Source organism: Seriola lalandi, unplaced genomic scaffold, assembly GCF_002814215.2.
Source record: "Seriola lalandi dorsalis isolate HSWRI2012SDOR001 ecotype SW California unplaced genomic scaffold, Sedor1 jcf7180002054832, whole genome shotgun sequence".
NCBI lineage: Eukaryota > Metazoa > Chordata > Actinopteri > Carangiformes > Carangidae > Seriola > Seriola lalandi.
In genome coordinates, this window is record NW_019525385.1 from 180,771 (window position 1) to 197,889 (window position 17,119).

The window sequence follows — 17,119 nt, forward strand, 5'->3', positions numbered from 1 at the left end:
GTGTCTTTCAAATATAATGATCAAATGTCAGTAAGTTCAATGATGTCAAACATTACCTGGGAACATTTTATAATTTAATCTTTCTAACACACAAAAGAAAATATAATTTCAGTGCGCTCTTATACAAAAATATACAACCCAATCAGTCATTTCTAAGAGATTATCAGTCCTTGTCTTTCAACCATGTGAGCAATGTCATTTATTTCTTTTATAAACAAACCTTTCAAGTATATCAACCCAGCCCAACCCACCCACCCCACCCGTACTGCACAAATGGCCCTCACTCTGACCCGGACAACCTCTGATAATGATGCATTACTTTATAAATTTAAAAAAGTTGTATGGGGTGAATGGATAACTGCCAGGGGTCTTAAAAGCTGTAGAATGGCTTGACTTGACGGATAATAATGAAAATATTCTAGTCTTTTACCTTGATACAACATTCAACACTTATATAGTCCTCAATACAATATAATCCTCAAAAAACATTGAATAGAATAAAAAGTACACCAGACGCTCAAGTAACACAAGCAGTGGAAAAAGATGCAAAGTGCAATTAAACTATCAGCAAATGCTATTTATCGCTAAAATATAGATATTCATTTAAACAAAGCTGCCCCCAGAAAAATGTTTGAACACAAGCTTCTAACTAAACAAAGTAAACATTGTACACCCACATGTCAAAAAACGAAGTCTGTGTCACCACAGCACTGACCAGCAGCTAAATCAATACCTCTACTCAAGCGGTTTTAAAGAGACTGATGCATTTTTTGGCTGCTTTTATTTTCTCAATTGTTCTCTGACATTTCTACAAATGGCAACAATAAGGAGCATTTTTTTTGACTACTTGCATTTCTACAGTTAAAGACTTAAAAAAAAAAGATGAATAAAATGGAAATGAAATCTGACATGATCCAGTAGTATGTTAACCCTTTAGCCACCGTTGGCCTGACGGCGATGCAGCTGACGACGACCAACCACTTTTTTACCTGTGGAGGACGAAAAACGCAGTGTAGTGATGAGTTACATGTATGTTACACTGAATAGCTTTTTAAGTGGTTTGACAACATTTTGATGATTTTACCTGTATCCCTCTTCTGCACTCTGTGTGGAATCTGGACACTATATGCCCCTGGTAATCCTGGTAAACCCTGTTGTCCAAGGTCACCTGTAAACACACAAAAAGTCTCAGAATGCTTGTCTCAGTCAAGCCACTAAAACATTACTCTGGAAAATCAGCACTATTTAAATGTACCCTTTTCTCCTCTGGGTCCTGGGTACCCTCTGTCTCCCTTCGGTCCAGGGTTTCCTGGAGGGCCGGGGATGGTGCCATGGGCTACGCAAGAGCAAGAGCAAGAGCAAAAACACAGATTCAGTCGTGATGAAGCAACATTTTCCAGCTACACTTACATAAGTCTGGACCGTTTTCCATTGCTGTAATATTTAACCTGATACAGTATGTGGAAAGTCATAATCCTCACTTCTGAAGAATTCCATGAGGTCAGCTGTGACATTGCCATAGGACCCGATGACACGGCTGTAACCAGGTGGTCCGGGAGGACCAGGTGGACCAGGGGGTCCTTGAATCGCTCTTACATTCGTCCTCGAAGGACCCTCAACCAGGTAGCCCTGCAGCAGGCCTTGATCTGCAGGAAGGTTGTTAGAAAACAATACTTTCATCATACTTTCAAAGTGGGCACACCTTCAGACAAATCAAGCTCAAACCCCATAAAACAACTTAGAAATCAGAACCAAAGATGCTCTAGAACTTGGCTGACAATCATCACATTTTTAAGTTTTCCTCCGTATCAAAGTAATCCAGTGAGAGTTATCTGTACACCCACTGATACACTGCTAAAAGGAACTGCCAATTTTCAAAAATGTGAACAAATATTGGCTAAAAAATGCAGCTCAAGTTGTAGCCCACAGCATAAATCACTGAATCCATAGCAACAGCCCCTAAACATTATGAGAACTGAAGCTCCAAAACTTAGAGCATATCTACCAAACTTTTTTAATTTTTCATAAAGACAACTACAAAAAATCAGTATCTGTACGTTTGGCAGCTGTAATTGACTCACTCCTGATGTAGTCTGTAACTTTCAAGGCAACATTGGAGTAGTCCAATGTCTCAGCGAGCTTGCTGATATCGATCTCTCTGCGCTCCGAGCCGTAGCGGGAGTCACCATGAGCGTAGCCCTGGCTCTGTATGTTGCCTTGGACATAAACAAGCTCTCCACGTTCTCCTTTCTGACCCCTTGGCCCCTGAGGCCCTGGAGGTCCGGTGATGAATTGACGAACACTGTCACCTGAAAAATAAAATTCACCTGTGATATCTGGACTCACCTGCTGTCTTAGGTTTTACATATATACTGTATATACGGCGAGCATGGGATTTATGCAAGAACACGGCAGAAGAAGTGTTATGAAGGTTAAAGGGGTCACAAGGTCAAAGGAGTCTTGTCTGTGTGGGATGTTTGGATCTTACTGGTCAGATAATCCTGAATTTCAGCGCGAATGCTCTCCCGAGGGAAGTTTCCACTGATGGAAACTGATCTAGTGAAAGTGCCTGGTGGACCCTGTGGACCTGGAGGACCAGGAGGGCCGGGATGACCTCTGAACCCAGAACCTGAAAGAAATTCAATTCAAAGTTATTGTCATTCCGGTGTGTGCAGAGCAAGATGAGGAAACCTTGTGCAACACCAACTATGTTAAAGATAGAGTAAGCGTTTATAATCCAATACACTTTTGGTAAATTTCAGTGAACATCTCCTCATGGTCCACTTGACACAGTCCAACAATGGTAGAGAGACATCTGAGAGCTGAAAGGCATGAAGAAAGATGTGGAGGTTGCTCTCGTTCTGCTTGACAGGTAGGTGTCCTTTGCTTTGCTAGCTAATGGCAACTGGTTAGTTAGCAAGCAGCCACCAGTGTCACATTTCTGTGTTTGGTATCGTTAAATTTCTTGCCCATGGACATTCGGCTTTCTTTCTAGTTTGCCAAGATATGCTGTTGGTGTGATGTTAGCTATAGAGTTGTGAGTATGCTGTTTGCAGCTTGCGTGCGGGTTATTACAAACCGTCTCGTCCTTTCTGCTTGTTAGCTTTGCAGCACAAACTGTAGCAAGGGTTTCTTGTCTTGTTGTTTGCGCTGTATCATGGTATTTGTCTGTACAACTTGAAAACGATTTTAGCCACACAAGTTTGCCAGCACAGTGGATTTATTCAGTTGGATGTATAATTTAAAATTCTATGCCAGGTAACGTTAGCTTCTTTGTTAGCTTAGCTGCAAACCTACAGTTCTCTGAAGGGGTATTTGTTTTGCTGTTAATGTCAAATATCAACAGTCTTTCTCCAGCACTGCTTTCTCTACCTTTAACAGTGGTGGGTGTAATAAACAATAACGACCTCAGAGTTTGTCAGTGCAATGTGACATCACTGTTGGGGGTGGGATTTGGGGATTTGGATTTGCGTCTTAATTTACTAATATAAGGAATAAGACTTGAGGCCATTTCTGTAGCATCTACAGGATTATATTTGTTCTCAAGATTTTAAGAGATTTTGAGAGGAATCTTTAATTTAATTAATGGATAGCTGTGTTAAGTTCAAAACATTTATTTTAAGTGATTTCTGTCAGACTCACTCTGCAGGTAACGCTGAATGTCCTCCAAGCTGTAGCCACGACCTCCCGCTCCATACACAGTGGCAGTGGAGACTCCCGGAGGCCCCTGAGGGCCAGCAGGGCCAGGTAACCCTGGCTCACCTCGAGGACCAGGAGGACCATGTTGTATGGCAGAGCTGATCCAAGAGCGGAAGTCTGTATCTGGGTAAGTGGATGAAGATACAATGGAGATGGTGAATAAGTGAGTGAGTCGGTTAGATTTCCATTATTCATAGAGAGTGATGATGTTCAATTAACGAGCAACAACAAGATGAGTGGATTTAAATCCTACAGGTGAAACAAGGTCGGTGTGTGTCAATGGGCAAAGCTAATAATTATGATCTTACTTCTCATCAGTGCAGAATAGTCAATTGTAGCTGTACTGAAGCCAGAACCTCCTGCACCAGCAGGCCCAGGAGGACCAGGTGGCCCAGGTGGACCTCTAGCAATCCCTCTGTCTGAAAATAACGAGAAATGCAGTTTGATTGTTTGGTCAAGCCTAGGCATCAGTTCCAGGGTTACTGTTTTCTGTTAGTTCAAGCTGTACTTACCATTCATGATATTGAAGACATATGTCGCTATCTGTTCTATAGTGTAACTGCCTACAAGTCCGTCTGATCCCCCTGATGGTAGTTGTTGTTTTTGTGCAATTGAGATCAAATATCTCCTCACATCGTCTCCTAGACAGATCACATCAGAGACACAGTTTAGCTTGGTGCATCCTCTGAAAAAGCAAGTCCTGAAATGTGTTTGTCTTCACAGATCTCTCAGAACTAGATGATGCTGAGTGAACAGACACCTGTAATATGTGTATAAGATGTCAGAGGTACCTGATACCATTTGTCTTAGTGTGAATATATATTGTACTTACTCCGAAGCACAGCAATGACATCACTGACTGACTGAAGTTCAATAGTAGGTCCAGGAGGACCTGGTGGTCCTGGAGGACCAATGATGAGGCCTGAGCCTGAACCTGAAATTGCACAACACAGTTAAAGGTATATATAATAATTCAGATCCATAAGGACCTTCTTTTCACACTACCATTTAGTAATATAAATTCTGGGGAAAAGCACTAGCTTACTTCGCAGGTAGGCAATGATCCGAGCGGCAATGTCCTCTATAGAGCCTGAGTGGGTTCCAGGGATTCCTGGAGGCCCAGGTGGACCTGGAGGTCCAGGGTTACCAGACTGTCTGATTCTACCTGCATGGATCAAATTAAACATGTTAATATTCTGTTCTGTCCCCCTGACAGCCTGTGACCTTGTGACATTGCCTCAGAACAACACTTACTTAGATAGTCAGAGATGTATAGGCGCATCTCACTAGAAGAAGCAAAAGAGCCTGGCTGGCCTGGAGGGCCAGGAGGACCTGCGGGACCAGGAGGACCTGAAGTGACAGAGATGGAGCCTGGGGAAAAAAGTGATAGTAAAGACCCTGAAGAGAACATATGCCAAACATTAAAGCCATTGTGAGCTATTATAAAGAGTAGTTAGGACAATAATGATGTTTTTCTCTACCTCTTGAAGAGCCAGAAATACCAGGAGCTCCAGTGTCCCCTTAGAAATGATAAACAACAACAAAAGCATTATCAGGTGGATACAGTATTTGCTGTGAAATACAGACAATTAAACACTGACAACATCTGCAGATTTCAGTGTGATGTAAGGTTTACCTTTGATTCCTTGTGGTCCTGGACGTCCGGGTGGCCCTGGTGGACCTGGTGGACCAGGGATCCCGTGTCCTCCAGCATAAGTTGACACTGTAAGAAATAAATATACAGTGTCAGTATATCACACTGTGCATTAAGCCTGCTCCACACACATCCTCAGCAAGAAATCAGAAATTAGAAATGATAAACAACAACAAAAGCATTATCAGGTGGATACAGTATTTGCTGTGAAATACAGACAATTAAACACTGACAACATCTGCAGATTTCAGTGTGATGTAAGGTTTACCTTTGATTCCTTGTGGTCCTGGACGTCCGGGTGGCCCTGGTGGACCTGGTGGACCAGGGATCCCGTGTCCTCCAGCATAAGTTGACACTGTAAGAAATAAATATACAGTGTCAGTATATCACACTGTGCATTAAGCCTGCTCCACACACATCCTCAGCACTAGTATCACAAGGGTGGCTCTTAAATAAATAAATAATTTTTTTTTTTAATTTTAAATTTGAATATTTATGATTTGTGTTTGTTGGAAAAAGGGCCGACCTCTCTCAGAGCTTCCTGGTCTTCCTGGGGTGCCGGGCACACCTTGCTGTCCTTGTTCACCTGAGACACAAATGAGCAGTCACAGTTATTGATGCTGAAAACGTCTGTTCAGAGGGAGGCTCACAACTTTTAGTCAAAAAGGTTAGTAGGCCTACAACAAATACAGAGTGAAAAAGCTAATGATTTAAATACAATAGACAGAAAAGGCACAAAGAAAGTCACCTTGGTAGCCCCTTGGTCCAGGAGAACCTAAAATATTGAGAGAAATGTCATGTTAAAGTGCTAATAGAACTTATGGAGTGGATGTTGTCTTAAATGAAGCAAAAGCGGTCAGACCACTTTACAAAATCTGATCACCTGTTGATCCTTTAGGCCCAGCAGGCCCAGGTGGTCCTGGTGGTCCAGTGTAAAACATTCCTGTAAGAAGAGCAGTGTTGAATCAGTGGTGTCACTGTTGGGTTACATGTGTAACCCATATCAAGGCAGCGCACAAGTCTAAGTTTTGGTACATACCAGAGCTGGATGCAAAGCTTGACTCTCCTCTGTCTCCTTTAGGTCCTGGTCTTCCATAACCTATAAGGTAAAAATGATTGTTAAAGCTTCACTTGAAGAACGGATGAACTCCACAAAATACCAACCACACTGTATGATCCACTCACCTCTGTATCCAAATATGAAACAATATATTTTATAAGCTGAAATACTTGCCTGGCTGACCTGGAGGCCCAGGTGGTCCTGGAGGTCCTTGTCTTGAATCTCCTAATGAAAACAATTTGAAGAATATTAGAAGACGACACAGCAGGAGCAGGAGGCGATCATTCTCAGATGGCGTCAGACAAATCCTACATAATCATTAAGGATGGTCTCCTCGATAACTATTGTTGTTTTTTTAAAACTTATTCTCATTTATTGATATATTCATATATGAAAAACTTGAACTTAATTTTGCAACAGAGTATGTTGTGTCTTATTTACCTGGACGTCCAGGAACACCAGGTGGACCCGGTGGGCCGGGTGGGCCGGGTAGTGCTGAGGCTCCACCAGAACTAAACTGAGCTAAAGCGAAAATAAAAACACATTTTAATCAACAATCATTTAATCAACAATACTGTGGTCTGTAGAAATAGACAAACCAGGGTGTAGTAGTGTAGTAAATTACATTTTTCCCTTTGCTGAAGAGCAGCGACTTTGGCCATGAGTGATAATTTCAGGTAGGGAAAACTGTGTAGCCAGCTAACACACCCTGTAAAGTCAGTTAAAGTAATGTCTATCTAAGGTTTGCTGACATTAGCTAACATTAACCATATGCCGCTGGGACTAATTTAACAAATATATTTTAGATTAGTCTGCAGCATTAGGGTTGCCTTAAAGTTCCAGATGTTTTACACAATGTAAAAAATGATTAATTTTTTTTTTTTTTAACATCCATGGTTTTCCCACATAAAAAGTGAAAAAATTGTGAAAACTGGTTGGAAACAAATCTACGCTTACTTCCTCATTGAGAAATTCTGGATCAGGCCTTATGCCCTGCCCACTACCGCTGCTTGCACTAGGTTGACAGTGAAAGAGCAGTGTTTATCAAGATGGTTTGCAGAGGACAAATCGTGGCCAGCCACATGTTTGAGCCTCAGTCAGACTCAGGAGTTTGTTGAGGAGTGAGGAGTGTCTTGTGCACCAAAGTCGGTGACTACAAGACATATCAGAGCAGTTAGTGTAGTTACCATCTTTTATTTGTTTATGTTGTTTGTTAGCTTGTAGCTGGCAGTGGTTGACACTGCGTTAGTGGTTGTGCTAATACTGACAAGGTTTCAGGTTTGTTTTTCCCGGCCGCTTGTCCCTGCAAGTGGATAGGATTGGTTTCTTAGGTGAATGACATATTAAACCTTGACTATTGAATTCTTCCAGAAGACAAATCATTTCTGCTGGAGTGAACGGAACTGAGGAGTCTACCAGACTTCATGGCAAATTAGTCCTAGTTTATAAAATCAAGGATTACACAGCTTTGTGCAATGGATGAGTTTAGACATCTATCTTAAGTCAGCCATGGGCTGTAGCATCAATGCTGAACTAATTTTATTGCATATAAATTCAACTTTTCATTTGCAAGATCAAGATTGTGTTGTTTAATTGTCTCTTAAATTTTACATATTTTTCCTTTAAGCTCAGATAATGTCATACGACAGATGCAGCAGGTTATTTCTCACCCCTAAACACTGTATGTCTTATAGCAAAAAGAAGTACTCACTCCTTGTTCCGGATGAACTTATAGTTTCAGTCGTTCTCACTGATATTCCTGCTTCTCCCTGTTCTCCCTTATATCCTCTGTCACCTTTAGGACCTGTGAGGACAAACAAAATGCAGCATCTATTAGACTCTGTGGGCTACAACAGACAATCTAAAAAGCTTCCTTTGGGAGAAAAAAAGTGTGATGACCTACCAGGCTGGCCAGGCAGACCAGCAGGGCCAATGGGACCTGAGATTGGAAATCAACATAACATATAATGAATTAGAGCATAAAAAAACAATACAAATAAATAAGTAAGTAAGAATTGTGACTACTACTATGGCACTATGATTCAGGGCTAAGATGCTAGATATGCAGAATGTCAAGGACATCATCTGGCTACTTTCTGGCTGTCAAGGGTCAGACCTGACAATCCAGGAGGTCCAGCAGGGCCGGGAGGACCAGAGGGCCCAGGTGGTCCTGGGATGCCAATAGATGTGGAACCAGCTGGAAAAAATAAGCAATGCTCAGATATACTCAAACTATAGTCTGATCAATAATGTGTTAAAGTCTAATTTTTATCATGCTGTGTTACCTGCATTGATAATTCTTCCGGGTTCACCAGTGTCACCTAAAAATAGAGAGACACATCAGATACAGAATTTTTTAATGAATAGCATCAAAAAAACTATTTTAGAAAACTGCAGGAGGCCCTCAAGCCTGAAGCTGAAGTTGACAGCAGCTGTACCTTTGGCGCCAGGTTGTCCTGGATTCCCTGGTATCCCTAAAAATAAGATAAAAGTACATTTATAGTGTTGAGAAGTAAGACAATGATATTTCATAGAATTAAATAATAAAACTACAATGTGTGCTGTATTAATAGTAGAGTCATACCTGGTGGTCCTTGAAGCCCAGGTGCTCCTATAGAGGGGTGGTGGAGGGTGGAGAGGGTAAATATATCGCATCATATTATCCACTGATGATAATGTTAATATAGCTAAAGATCGTGTTTCATAAGAATGACTTCATGTTCACTTTACCTGGAAGTCCAGCATCACCGGGAGGCCCAGCAGGTCCCCTGAGTCCAGGTGGCCCAGCAGATCCTTGGTCACCTGAAAAATAAAATTAAAAACAAATATACAAATATATAAGTTATAGTTTTTTGGGGTTTTTTTCAAAATTGTGTATGGAAAAGTCTTGTTTTTAGCCTGACCCTCATTCATTTTTGGGTTGTGAAGCCATTCAGCACCACGTCCTGGTGCATATTCAGCTATTATTCAAATAAGTGTATCTGTAGTACTTATATAATGACTAATTTACCTCTTGATCCTTTTGCACCATCATGTCCAGACAATCCTGATGAAAGAGAGAGAAAAAAATGTTCAATTGGGTTTTTGAGGGGGAAGGGGGTGGGGGAGGACTCCTCTCTGCTGCCCCCTCATGGATGATCTCATTACTGCAACATTGCACTCAGTTATAATGATTTCACATAAAGTTAACATCAACACTTTCAGGGAAAAGATAAAGACACATTTACTATGTTTAATTCTAAGTTGCTGAAATAACTAATTTGTAGACTATAGAATAAACTATATATACATATATATATATATATATATATATATATACACATATATAGAATAAATAAAAAATTGTATATAGAATATATAAAATAGAATATATAGAATAAATAAAATTCTAAAAAAAAGAATAAGACATACTAAAAATGATTATACTCAGTTTTAAGTGCTCCTTCCACTTTCTTGGATGGGTACAATTTTTATTATGATCACACGCACCACCTTAACTCATTACAGCCAAGTCACATTAAAATAACATTTTGAGTTCACTATCGCCGGAAACTCCAGTAAATTACCACTTCCACCATGCCACAAAATAGTACGAGACATAACACCCAGAAAATGGCAAACTATCACAGTCATATTTCCCAAATGTCAAACTATAGTTCAGAAGCACGATACCATAAGCTCAGAATCTCAGAATCAATTTATTATCTGAGGTTGGAGGTCCTGTTACTCACCCATTGACCCTTTGGATCCTTTCTCTCCAGCTTGCCCGGGCAGACCTGGTAAACCAGTATCACCTAAGGAGTGGAACAGCTGTATGAGAAAACTCATATTGACTGTACAAGGTATAGAATATGCCAATATGACCTCTACAAATATAGTTTAATTCACAAAGCTGGACTGACCTTGCAGACCTCTGAGACCTTTGTCTCCAGCTTCACCTAAAATAAACAATTAATTAACCTATGGTTAGAAACACTGACCACACAACTCTTATCAAAATCTGATGTAGTTACAACAAACCTTTAAGTCCCTGAAATCCAGCAAGTCCTCTGTCACCTGCAGAGTGAGAAGAGACAGTGAGTAATATTATAATATTTAGAATAAAGTCTTAACTGTGCATTTCACTGTGTTTATCAAGTGAACAAGATCCATGTGACCTACCTTTAGGCCCAGGTGACCCTGACTCGCCACGGAAACCCTGAGGACCTGGTTGACCTATAACAAAACAGTTCATGTAAAATGTCAGGGATTAAGTCAAGGCTCTGCTAACAGTGTTTTATAGTTGGTGCCAGTAAATTCAATAACATTCAACTTTAGGAGTCACTGTTATGGTGCACATGAGTGAAAACAGGGAGAAACTGACCTGGTGGCCCAGAAAGACCGGGAGCTCCTGCTGAGCCTGCAGCAAAGATGAATAATTTTAAGAAAAAAAAAACATTTCACACATCATAATAATCTAACTAAAAATGTATTGTGCTAATGTGGAACTGTGGAATTAAGAATTTTATTTTATTATTATTATTATCATTATTGCGATAAATAATGCTGATGTGATTATACTGTATTAGTAATCCCCAGTTCATCATTTTTAACTGTTATAGGTGCAATAGTGAATATTCATTTATCAAAAATATAAAGAAAATTGTAATATAGCAGAACAAGATAAATGATAAACAAAATGAAAACTTATTTAAAGGTAAAACCCTGTTCAGTACTTATACACAGTATATAAACATTTAATAAATGGTTCATAACACATTATAATGTATTTTTAAATAGATAGAATAACATTTTAAATGTTTATTAATGTACAATATTTATCAGCAGTTTTACTGTGAAGACATACTATTTCATATTATTACAACTGTGTTTTACTATATTGTCATTCATTATCTGTTTATACACCAGCTTCCACTTATGGGTGCCCACAGGGATAGATACAGATAGATATAATTGTTGACAGATACATTAATAAACACTTATATCTTCTTACAGCTACATCATAGTGTGCTAATATTTATTAAATGTGTATGTATATACTGCTCATAAATACTAAAAAAGGGAACAAAAGGATAGGAAGAATAATTCTTTATTCATAATATGGTGTTTTCCTAGAAGTAGAAGCAGCATGAATTTTATATTTAAAATTCAATATATTTAGTTTTTCATCGTTTGTGGGGCGTTTTAATTCTTGAATACAGTACATGTCCTCGTCATGGTAGAGATCTTGTTTGGCTTTATTTGATATTGATGTGAATGAGGCAGCATTTGCAACTGACTCAATGCTGCCACCTGGTGCTGTACATTGAAGATGCTCCTTTTTAGATAATTTTATATGACATTTATCTAAACATGAAAACAAAAGGGACAATGATTTATGTTCAGTGATCTCACCTTTTTGTCCCATCTGGCCGGCAGGTCCCACAGACCCAGGAACCCCAGGCTCTCCAGGAGCACCTACATAAACCAAACACATCAGATCCTGTAGTGACACATTGTTTTTTAATCAAGATAAATTAGTTGCTATTTGTATCACTAAGTATCACTAATTGCTACTGTCAATGTGAGCCGTACCTCTGTCACCCTTCAGTCCAAAGCTTGCAGTTCCTGGCTCACCTCTGGGGCCAGCTGGGCCCTCACGACCCCTGATACCTGGTTGCCCCTCCATCCCATGTTCACCTGATCACACATTTTACATACAGATACTCACTCACTCAAAATAATCTGAACAGTTTACTTGTATCATGTAGTTTGACCTGAAGTGATTTCTGTACCTTGGCTTCCTTTCTGTCCTTTAGGACCCTCAGGGCCTGCGTGTCCCATTGCACCTGGAGCACCTGAGGTCAAAGGTCACAGTAAGTAAAATGACATCATGATACCACAAAATAAATCTACGAAAATGTAAAATACTGGTAATGACTTGAGGAAAATGTCAGTCATCAATCCTCACCTGGAATTCCAGGGAAACCAGCATCACCTGTGACAAGTGACACATACATTTAAATATGATTGAAGAACGCAAATAAAAAACTGACAACAGAACAACAGAAACAGAAATGAAAAATCTGAAGAAGGGATTTCTTGTAGTAGGTGTTTTTGTTTTGCCAACCTTTAGATCCGGGTTCACCTGAAAAGGATAAAAAATAAATATAAATGAATATAAATTAAACACAACTCTTGCGGATTAAATGCAAAAGGGGTATATGTTTAGATTTTATTTGAATTTCACCTTTTGGTCCAGGCAGCCCTCTCTCTCCCTGCACTGAGGATGTTAGAAAAGCTGAAAAAAAAAACAGTTCAGTTAACATGAAGTGTTGTATGTGTGTGTGTGTATATGTCTGTATATGTGTGTGTGTGTGTGTGTGTGTGTGTGTGTGTGTGTGTGTGTGTGTGTGTGTGTGTGTGTGTGTGTGTGTGTGTGTGTGTGTGTGTGTCAGTACCTCTGAATGTCTGTGACTGCATTTCAGATCTGAGCATGTTTTGGATTGTCATCTGAAGAACAGCATGGTCTATGTGTCCTCCACTCACGCCAGTCCCAAAGCCAGTGCCACCGCTGAAACCGGTACCAGCACTGCCAGAGCTTCCACCATAAGTGGTACCAGCACTGCCAGAGCTTCCACTATGACTGGTACCAGCACTGCCGCCGCTGCTACCGTATCCAGTACCAGCACTGCCGCCGTTGGTACCGTAACCAGTACCAGCACTGCCGCCGCTGGTACCGTAACCAGTACCAGCACTGCCAGAGCTTCCACCATAACTGGTACCAACACTGCCAGCGCTTCCACTATGACTGGTACCACCCCTGCCGCCGCTGCTACCGTAACCAGTACCAGCACTGCCAGCGCTGCCACTGAAGCTGGTGCCGGTGCCTCCGCCACTGGCCCCACTAGCCCCACTGGCCCCACTGGCCCCACTGGCTCCACTGGCACCACTGGCCCCACTGGCTCCACTGGCACCACTGGCACCACTGGCACCACCAAAGCTTCCTGCAGTGCCGATATCATTGCCACTGCTGCCGCCCATGGAGCCGCCAGCACCAACGCCTGAGCCTACGCCTCCACCTCCGCCTCCAACTCCAACTCCCACATGGCCGTTGATCTCATTGGAAGAACCTGAGAACCGACTGGTATGAGCAGTGGCGGCCGACTGAGCCTCCAGGGTGGCCACTCGATTCTTCAGCTTTCTCACATCCTCAGCTGAGAAAGGGGCATTGACATTTGTTAAGAAATACATACACAGAACACATGAGTTCAAACTACATATAAAACCATCACTACCTTATTTTACTGCTTTTATCCATATTTAATTGCAAAGCACTTTGTGTGAATTATTATTATTATTTTATCATTATTATTATTATTATTTTGTTTAATAATACAACAGTATTGCATTCAAACAAAATAAATTGCATCTACAGTAAAACACAACACATAACAGAAGTAATGTACATGTATATTACACAGCAAATCATTAGATACACATGTGAGCATAGATCGAAGCCAAGAGCCAAAATCCTCATTTCTTGATTTGGTTAATGTTAACTCAAGAGAGTAAGTCAATAGACATATAATTAGCATGTAAGTCTACATTAAGCTGAAACAAACAGATAGAAAAATAATCTGTTTTGATACCTGATTAATTTGTTAGCGTTATTTTTATAATAATTTGACTTGCTTTCCTTGAAGACATTCTCCACATTACTTGCTACTATGTTTAAACATAGTCTGGGAACTCCCCCTGCAATACAATTCCCACTAGGCCACTAGGATGCAACAAGGTCCATCCGCTCTGTCATCCCCACCACTTATAAATACCCCAGGGTCTCAGTCTACTACTAATCTACCTATTCTTGGTCTTGTTTAGGCTTTCAGAATTGGAAAGGCTTAGGTATCATTCACTTAAATATTCACAGCATTCTTCAGCATGAAAAACTGGACCAGCTGAAAGTCCTGGTAACTCAAACGAATCCTGATTTTATTGTCTTATCTGAAACATGGTTAAATGCTCTGTGAGTAACTCTGAGATACCTTGGATGATTATTACCTTTTTAAAATGGAAAGAAACTCAAGAGGAGGTGATTTTATTTTAAACTGGTTGAGCTCTGCCTCTGATTATGATTATCTTTCACAGTTAGTTACTGATCCCTCCAGGCCAAACTTAAAAGACTTTGATTGACTTGAACAAACAGAAATGGCAAATTTACTGAGTTGGGAGTATTTGAGCTTGGCTTCAGTGATCAGTGTCCAATAGCATGTCTAAGAAATACAAAGATGAAAAAACTATTTCATCACATGGTGATTAGTAGGAATTTTGAGCAAACTTTCCTGTCTAATCTTAATAAAAGTGACACACATGATAATGATAAAATCCCTGATGTTGACTTATAGCCTTTGACTACTTTTATAAATTGATGTTGCCGATAAGATGCTCCCTTTAAAAAACACTGTGCAGAACTGGTCAAGTCCCTGATTCTCAGCTGAAAACTCATCCTTGCTGAAAGAGAAAACTAAAGCTTGGGCTCTTGCTGGGAGTAGTAGTATTATGGGGACATCTGACAGGCATGTTTCGGCTGCAACTCTAAAGCCTCTTGATACTGTCTACCGTTCATTACTGATGATGCTCATATCACTCACCATTGTATTCAGGTTGGGAAGTCCTTTCCCTGTCTGAGAGATGTGATTTGCACACATCTTTGTTTATTTATAAGGCTGTTATTGGAAAGCTGCTTTCATATATTAGTTAATGCTAGTTTGGTCCACTGGACCAAGTCGTACTAGGACTAATGACTGGTTTATGCTTCGTGTCCCTTGAGTTCATACTGAGCTTGAAAGGGCTGCTTTTGGTTTCTGCAATCTGGAACTCACTACAAAGCATTTTTAAAATAAATTAATCGGTACCTCTTGCTCATTTTAAATCCATAAATTCTAACCTTTTAGATATGCAGATAGATGAACACTGTGTACTGTTTGACAATAATACAAAACTAAGTCTGAAGACAGTAAATATAGCTACTGTATGTACTGTAAATGGTCTACAGTATCAGATGACTTTACCATATGTGCTAATCAGTCACTCACTTCTCAACAGGTTTGGATGTGCACACTTTTACATGCAAGTTAAAGTTAAGTTTAAGTTGCAAAAATGATTGCAGCTTTTTCCTTTTTTGTCACATTTTTATCAGGATAAATCCACATCAACAACTCTTCTGCTGCAAGAAAACAAAGTGAAGTCTCTGATGTCATCAAGCAACAATTTCTGGAGCTGCTACACTGACAATGAATGCCAGACCAACTTTATGGCAGCGGGACGGTACCCAGAGATCAAATTTCCAGGGAGAGGAGTACATTTACAGCTCTTAGCAGCACTGTGAAATAATGCTCACTAGCCTGTAAAACCTGAAACACACATTTTATTGGTTCAAAAAAAGTCTCTCCCAGGCGCTTCGTTGCAGAGCAGCTCCAGGGAAAATCTCATGACTCCTAAGGTTTTATCTTTGGGGACATTTTTACTTTTCCCTATTAAATCTCATGGTGTTGCATAAGTGAAACTCACCCAGTGCAATGAGGCCAAACAGGAGTCCCAGCAGGAGAAGGGAGAGGAGGAGAAGGCCCAGCAGCCATTTCCACCAGGAGCAACAAGAGTCAGAGCAGCAGCAAAATCCTCCACCTCCGAAGATGCCACTGTCCCTGTGAATCTCTGAAGACAGAATAAAGAGCAAACTCCTCACTTTCAAACACTAAAATATTCATCATCATGTAAAAATCAACACACATGCAATCACAAATACCTGCATAGGTGGCTTTGTCTTTCATTACAACTCCCGATGATCCATCTGATGAAGGAACAAATAAACACCACATCAAGTTATCTTTATAATCAAAATAATTTCTTTGTTCTTATGGATGTTTTTATGACCACTCACAGTAAGTGTTGCCCGACTCTGTCTTCAGTGGGGCCGTCTCACTGTAGCTTGAAATAAGCTTCTCTTTCTTTATTGAATCTCCAGATAGTGACCCTGTAAATTTAGAAAAGCCGTTTTAACATAACCTTTATTGTATTTATATGAAAACACAGCTCTTTATAAGTGAGACAACACACACCATTAAAATATAAAAGACAATACATATGATGCAATGCAACACAAAAAGTGCTTTGGCCCATACCAACAAAGAAAAGAAAAGAAAAATAGAAATAAAATAAAGTATGTGATTAAGTAAATTAGTCGACTGACAGGCAATGCATTGCAAACAACTTTGATAATTGATTAAACATTTAAGCCCTTTTTTTTAAGCATCTGCTTCTCAGATGTGGATATTTGCTAGTTTTTCAGTTTTCTATGATCATAAACTATGATAGTAAACTCTTTTGACTGTTGTAAACTTGAGATGATGGAACTTTTCCCATCATTTTCCAACATTTTATAGACTAAATAATCAATCAGTCAATCAAAAAAATCATTGTCAGATGTATTGATAGTGAAAATAATTATTGGTTGCAGCGTTACAGTACTCCTGTGATGGATAAAACTACCTTGCACAAGGTTTTCTGTCTGTTTATTAGTTTAAACAAAGCAAATATGGAAGCAAAATGACAAAACACTTTACAGCAAACAGCTCAATAAAAACTAAAACAATGAAAGTACTTGTAATGACCTTATTTACATAATCAGTTGTTGTTGTTTTTGGTTTTTTTTTCTTAAAAGGAAA

The 17,119-nt window shown here is 39.9% G+C and overlaps 1 protein-coding gene across 1 annotated transcript in view; it reads right to left on the minus strand.

Moving 5' to 3' along the window:
• Positions 1-61: 61 nt before the first annotated feature.
• col17a1b (collagen, type XVII, alpha 1b) overlaps positions 62-17,119 on the minus strand; it is a 29,219-nt gene continuing 12,161 nt past the window's right edge. Inside the window, exons 14-56 of the mRNA XM_023426591.2 lie at positions 16,336-16,428; positions 16,201-16,245; positions 15,966-16,109; positions 12,854-13,609; positions 12,643-12,693; positions 12,523-12,540; positions 12,364-12,390; positions 12,188-12,250; positions 11,988-12,092; positions 11,808-11,870; positions 10,777-10,812; positions 10,575-10,628; positions 10,434-10,469; positions 10,316-10,351; positions 10,145-10,207; positions 9,424-9,459; positions 9,144-9,215; positions 8,998-9,024; positions 8,852-8,887; positions 8,699-8,734; positions 8,530-8,610; positions 8,317-8,352; positions 8,125-8,217; positions 6,855-6,935; positions 6,588-6,638; positions 6,393-6,452; positions 6,237-6,296; positions 6,102-6,128; positions 5,880-5,939; positions 5,622-5,708; positions 5,181-5,219; positions 4,954-5,070; positions 4,745-4,864; positions 4,532-4,633; positions 4,212-4,340; positions 4,008-4,118; positions 3,643-3,822; positions 2,489-2,629; positions 2,082-2,309; positions 1,482-1,646; positions 1,256-1,336; positions 1,085-1,168; positions 62-989 (exon numbers count right to left, since the gene is read on the minus strand). Of these exons, the coding sequence (XP_023282359.1) occupies positions 934-989; positions 1,085-1,168; positions 1,256-1,336; positions 1,482-1,646; positions 2,082-2,309; positions 2,489-2,629; positions 3,643-3,822; positions 4,008-4,118; positions 4,212-4,340; positions 4,532-4,633; positions 4,745-4,864; positions 4,954-5,070; positions 5,181-5,219; positions 5,622-5,708; positions 5,880-5,939; positions 6,102-6,128; positions 6,237-6,296; positions 6,393-6,452; positions 6,588-6,638; positions 6,855-6,935; positions 8,125-8,217; positions 8,317-8,352; positions 8,530-8,610; positions 8,699-8,734; positions 8,852-8,887; positions 8,998-9,024; positions 9,144-9,215; positions 9,424-9,459; positions 10,145-10,207; positions 10,316-10,351; positions 10,434-10,469; positions 10,575-10,628; positions 10,777-10,812; positions 11,808-11,870; positions 11,988-12,092; positions 12,188-12,250; positions 12,364-12,390; positions 12,523-12,540; positions 12,643-12,693; positions 12,854-13,609; positions 15,966-16,109; positions 16,201-16,245; positions 16,336-16,428 (3,986 nt within the window). The 3' untranslated portion in view covers positions 62-933. The remainder of the gene's footprint in view (positions 990-1,084; positions 1,169-1,255; positions 1,337-1,481; positions 1,647-2,081; positions 2,310-2,488; positions 2,630-3,642; positions 3,823-4,007; positions 4,119-4,211; positions 4,341-4,531; positions 4,634-4,744; positions 4,865-4,953; positions 5,071-5,180; positions 5,220-5,621; positions 5,709-5,879; positions 5,940-6,101; positions 6,129-6,236; positions 6,297-6,392; positions 6,453-6,587; positions 6,639-6,854; positions 6,936-8,124; positions 8,218-8,316; positions 8,353-8,529; positions 8,611-8,698; positions 8,735-8,851; positions 8,888-8,997; positions 9,025-9,143; positions 9,216-9,423; positions 9,460-10,144; positions 10,208-10,315; positions 10,352-10,433; positions 10,470-10,574; positions 10,629-10,776; positions 10,813-11,807; positions 11,871-11,987; positions 12,093-12,187; positions 12,251-12,363; positions 12,391-12,522; positions 12,541-12,642; positions 12,694-12,853; positions 13,610-15,965; positions 16,110-16,200; positions 16,246-16,335; positions 16,429-17,119) is intronic.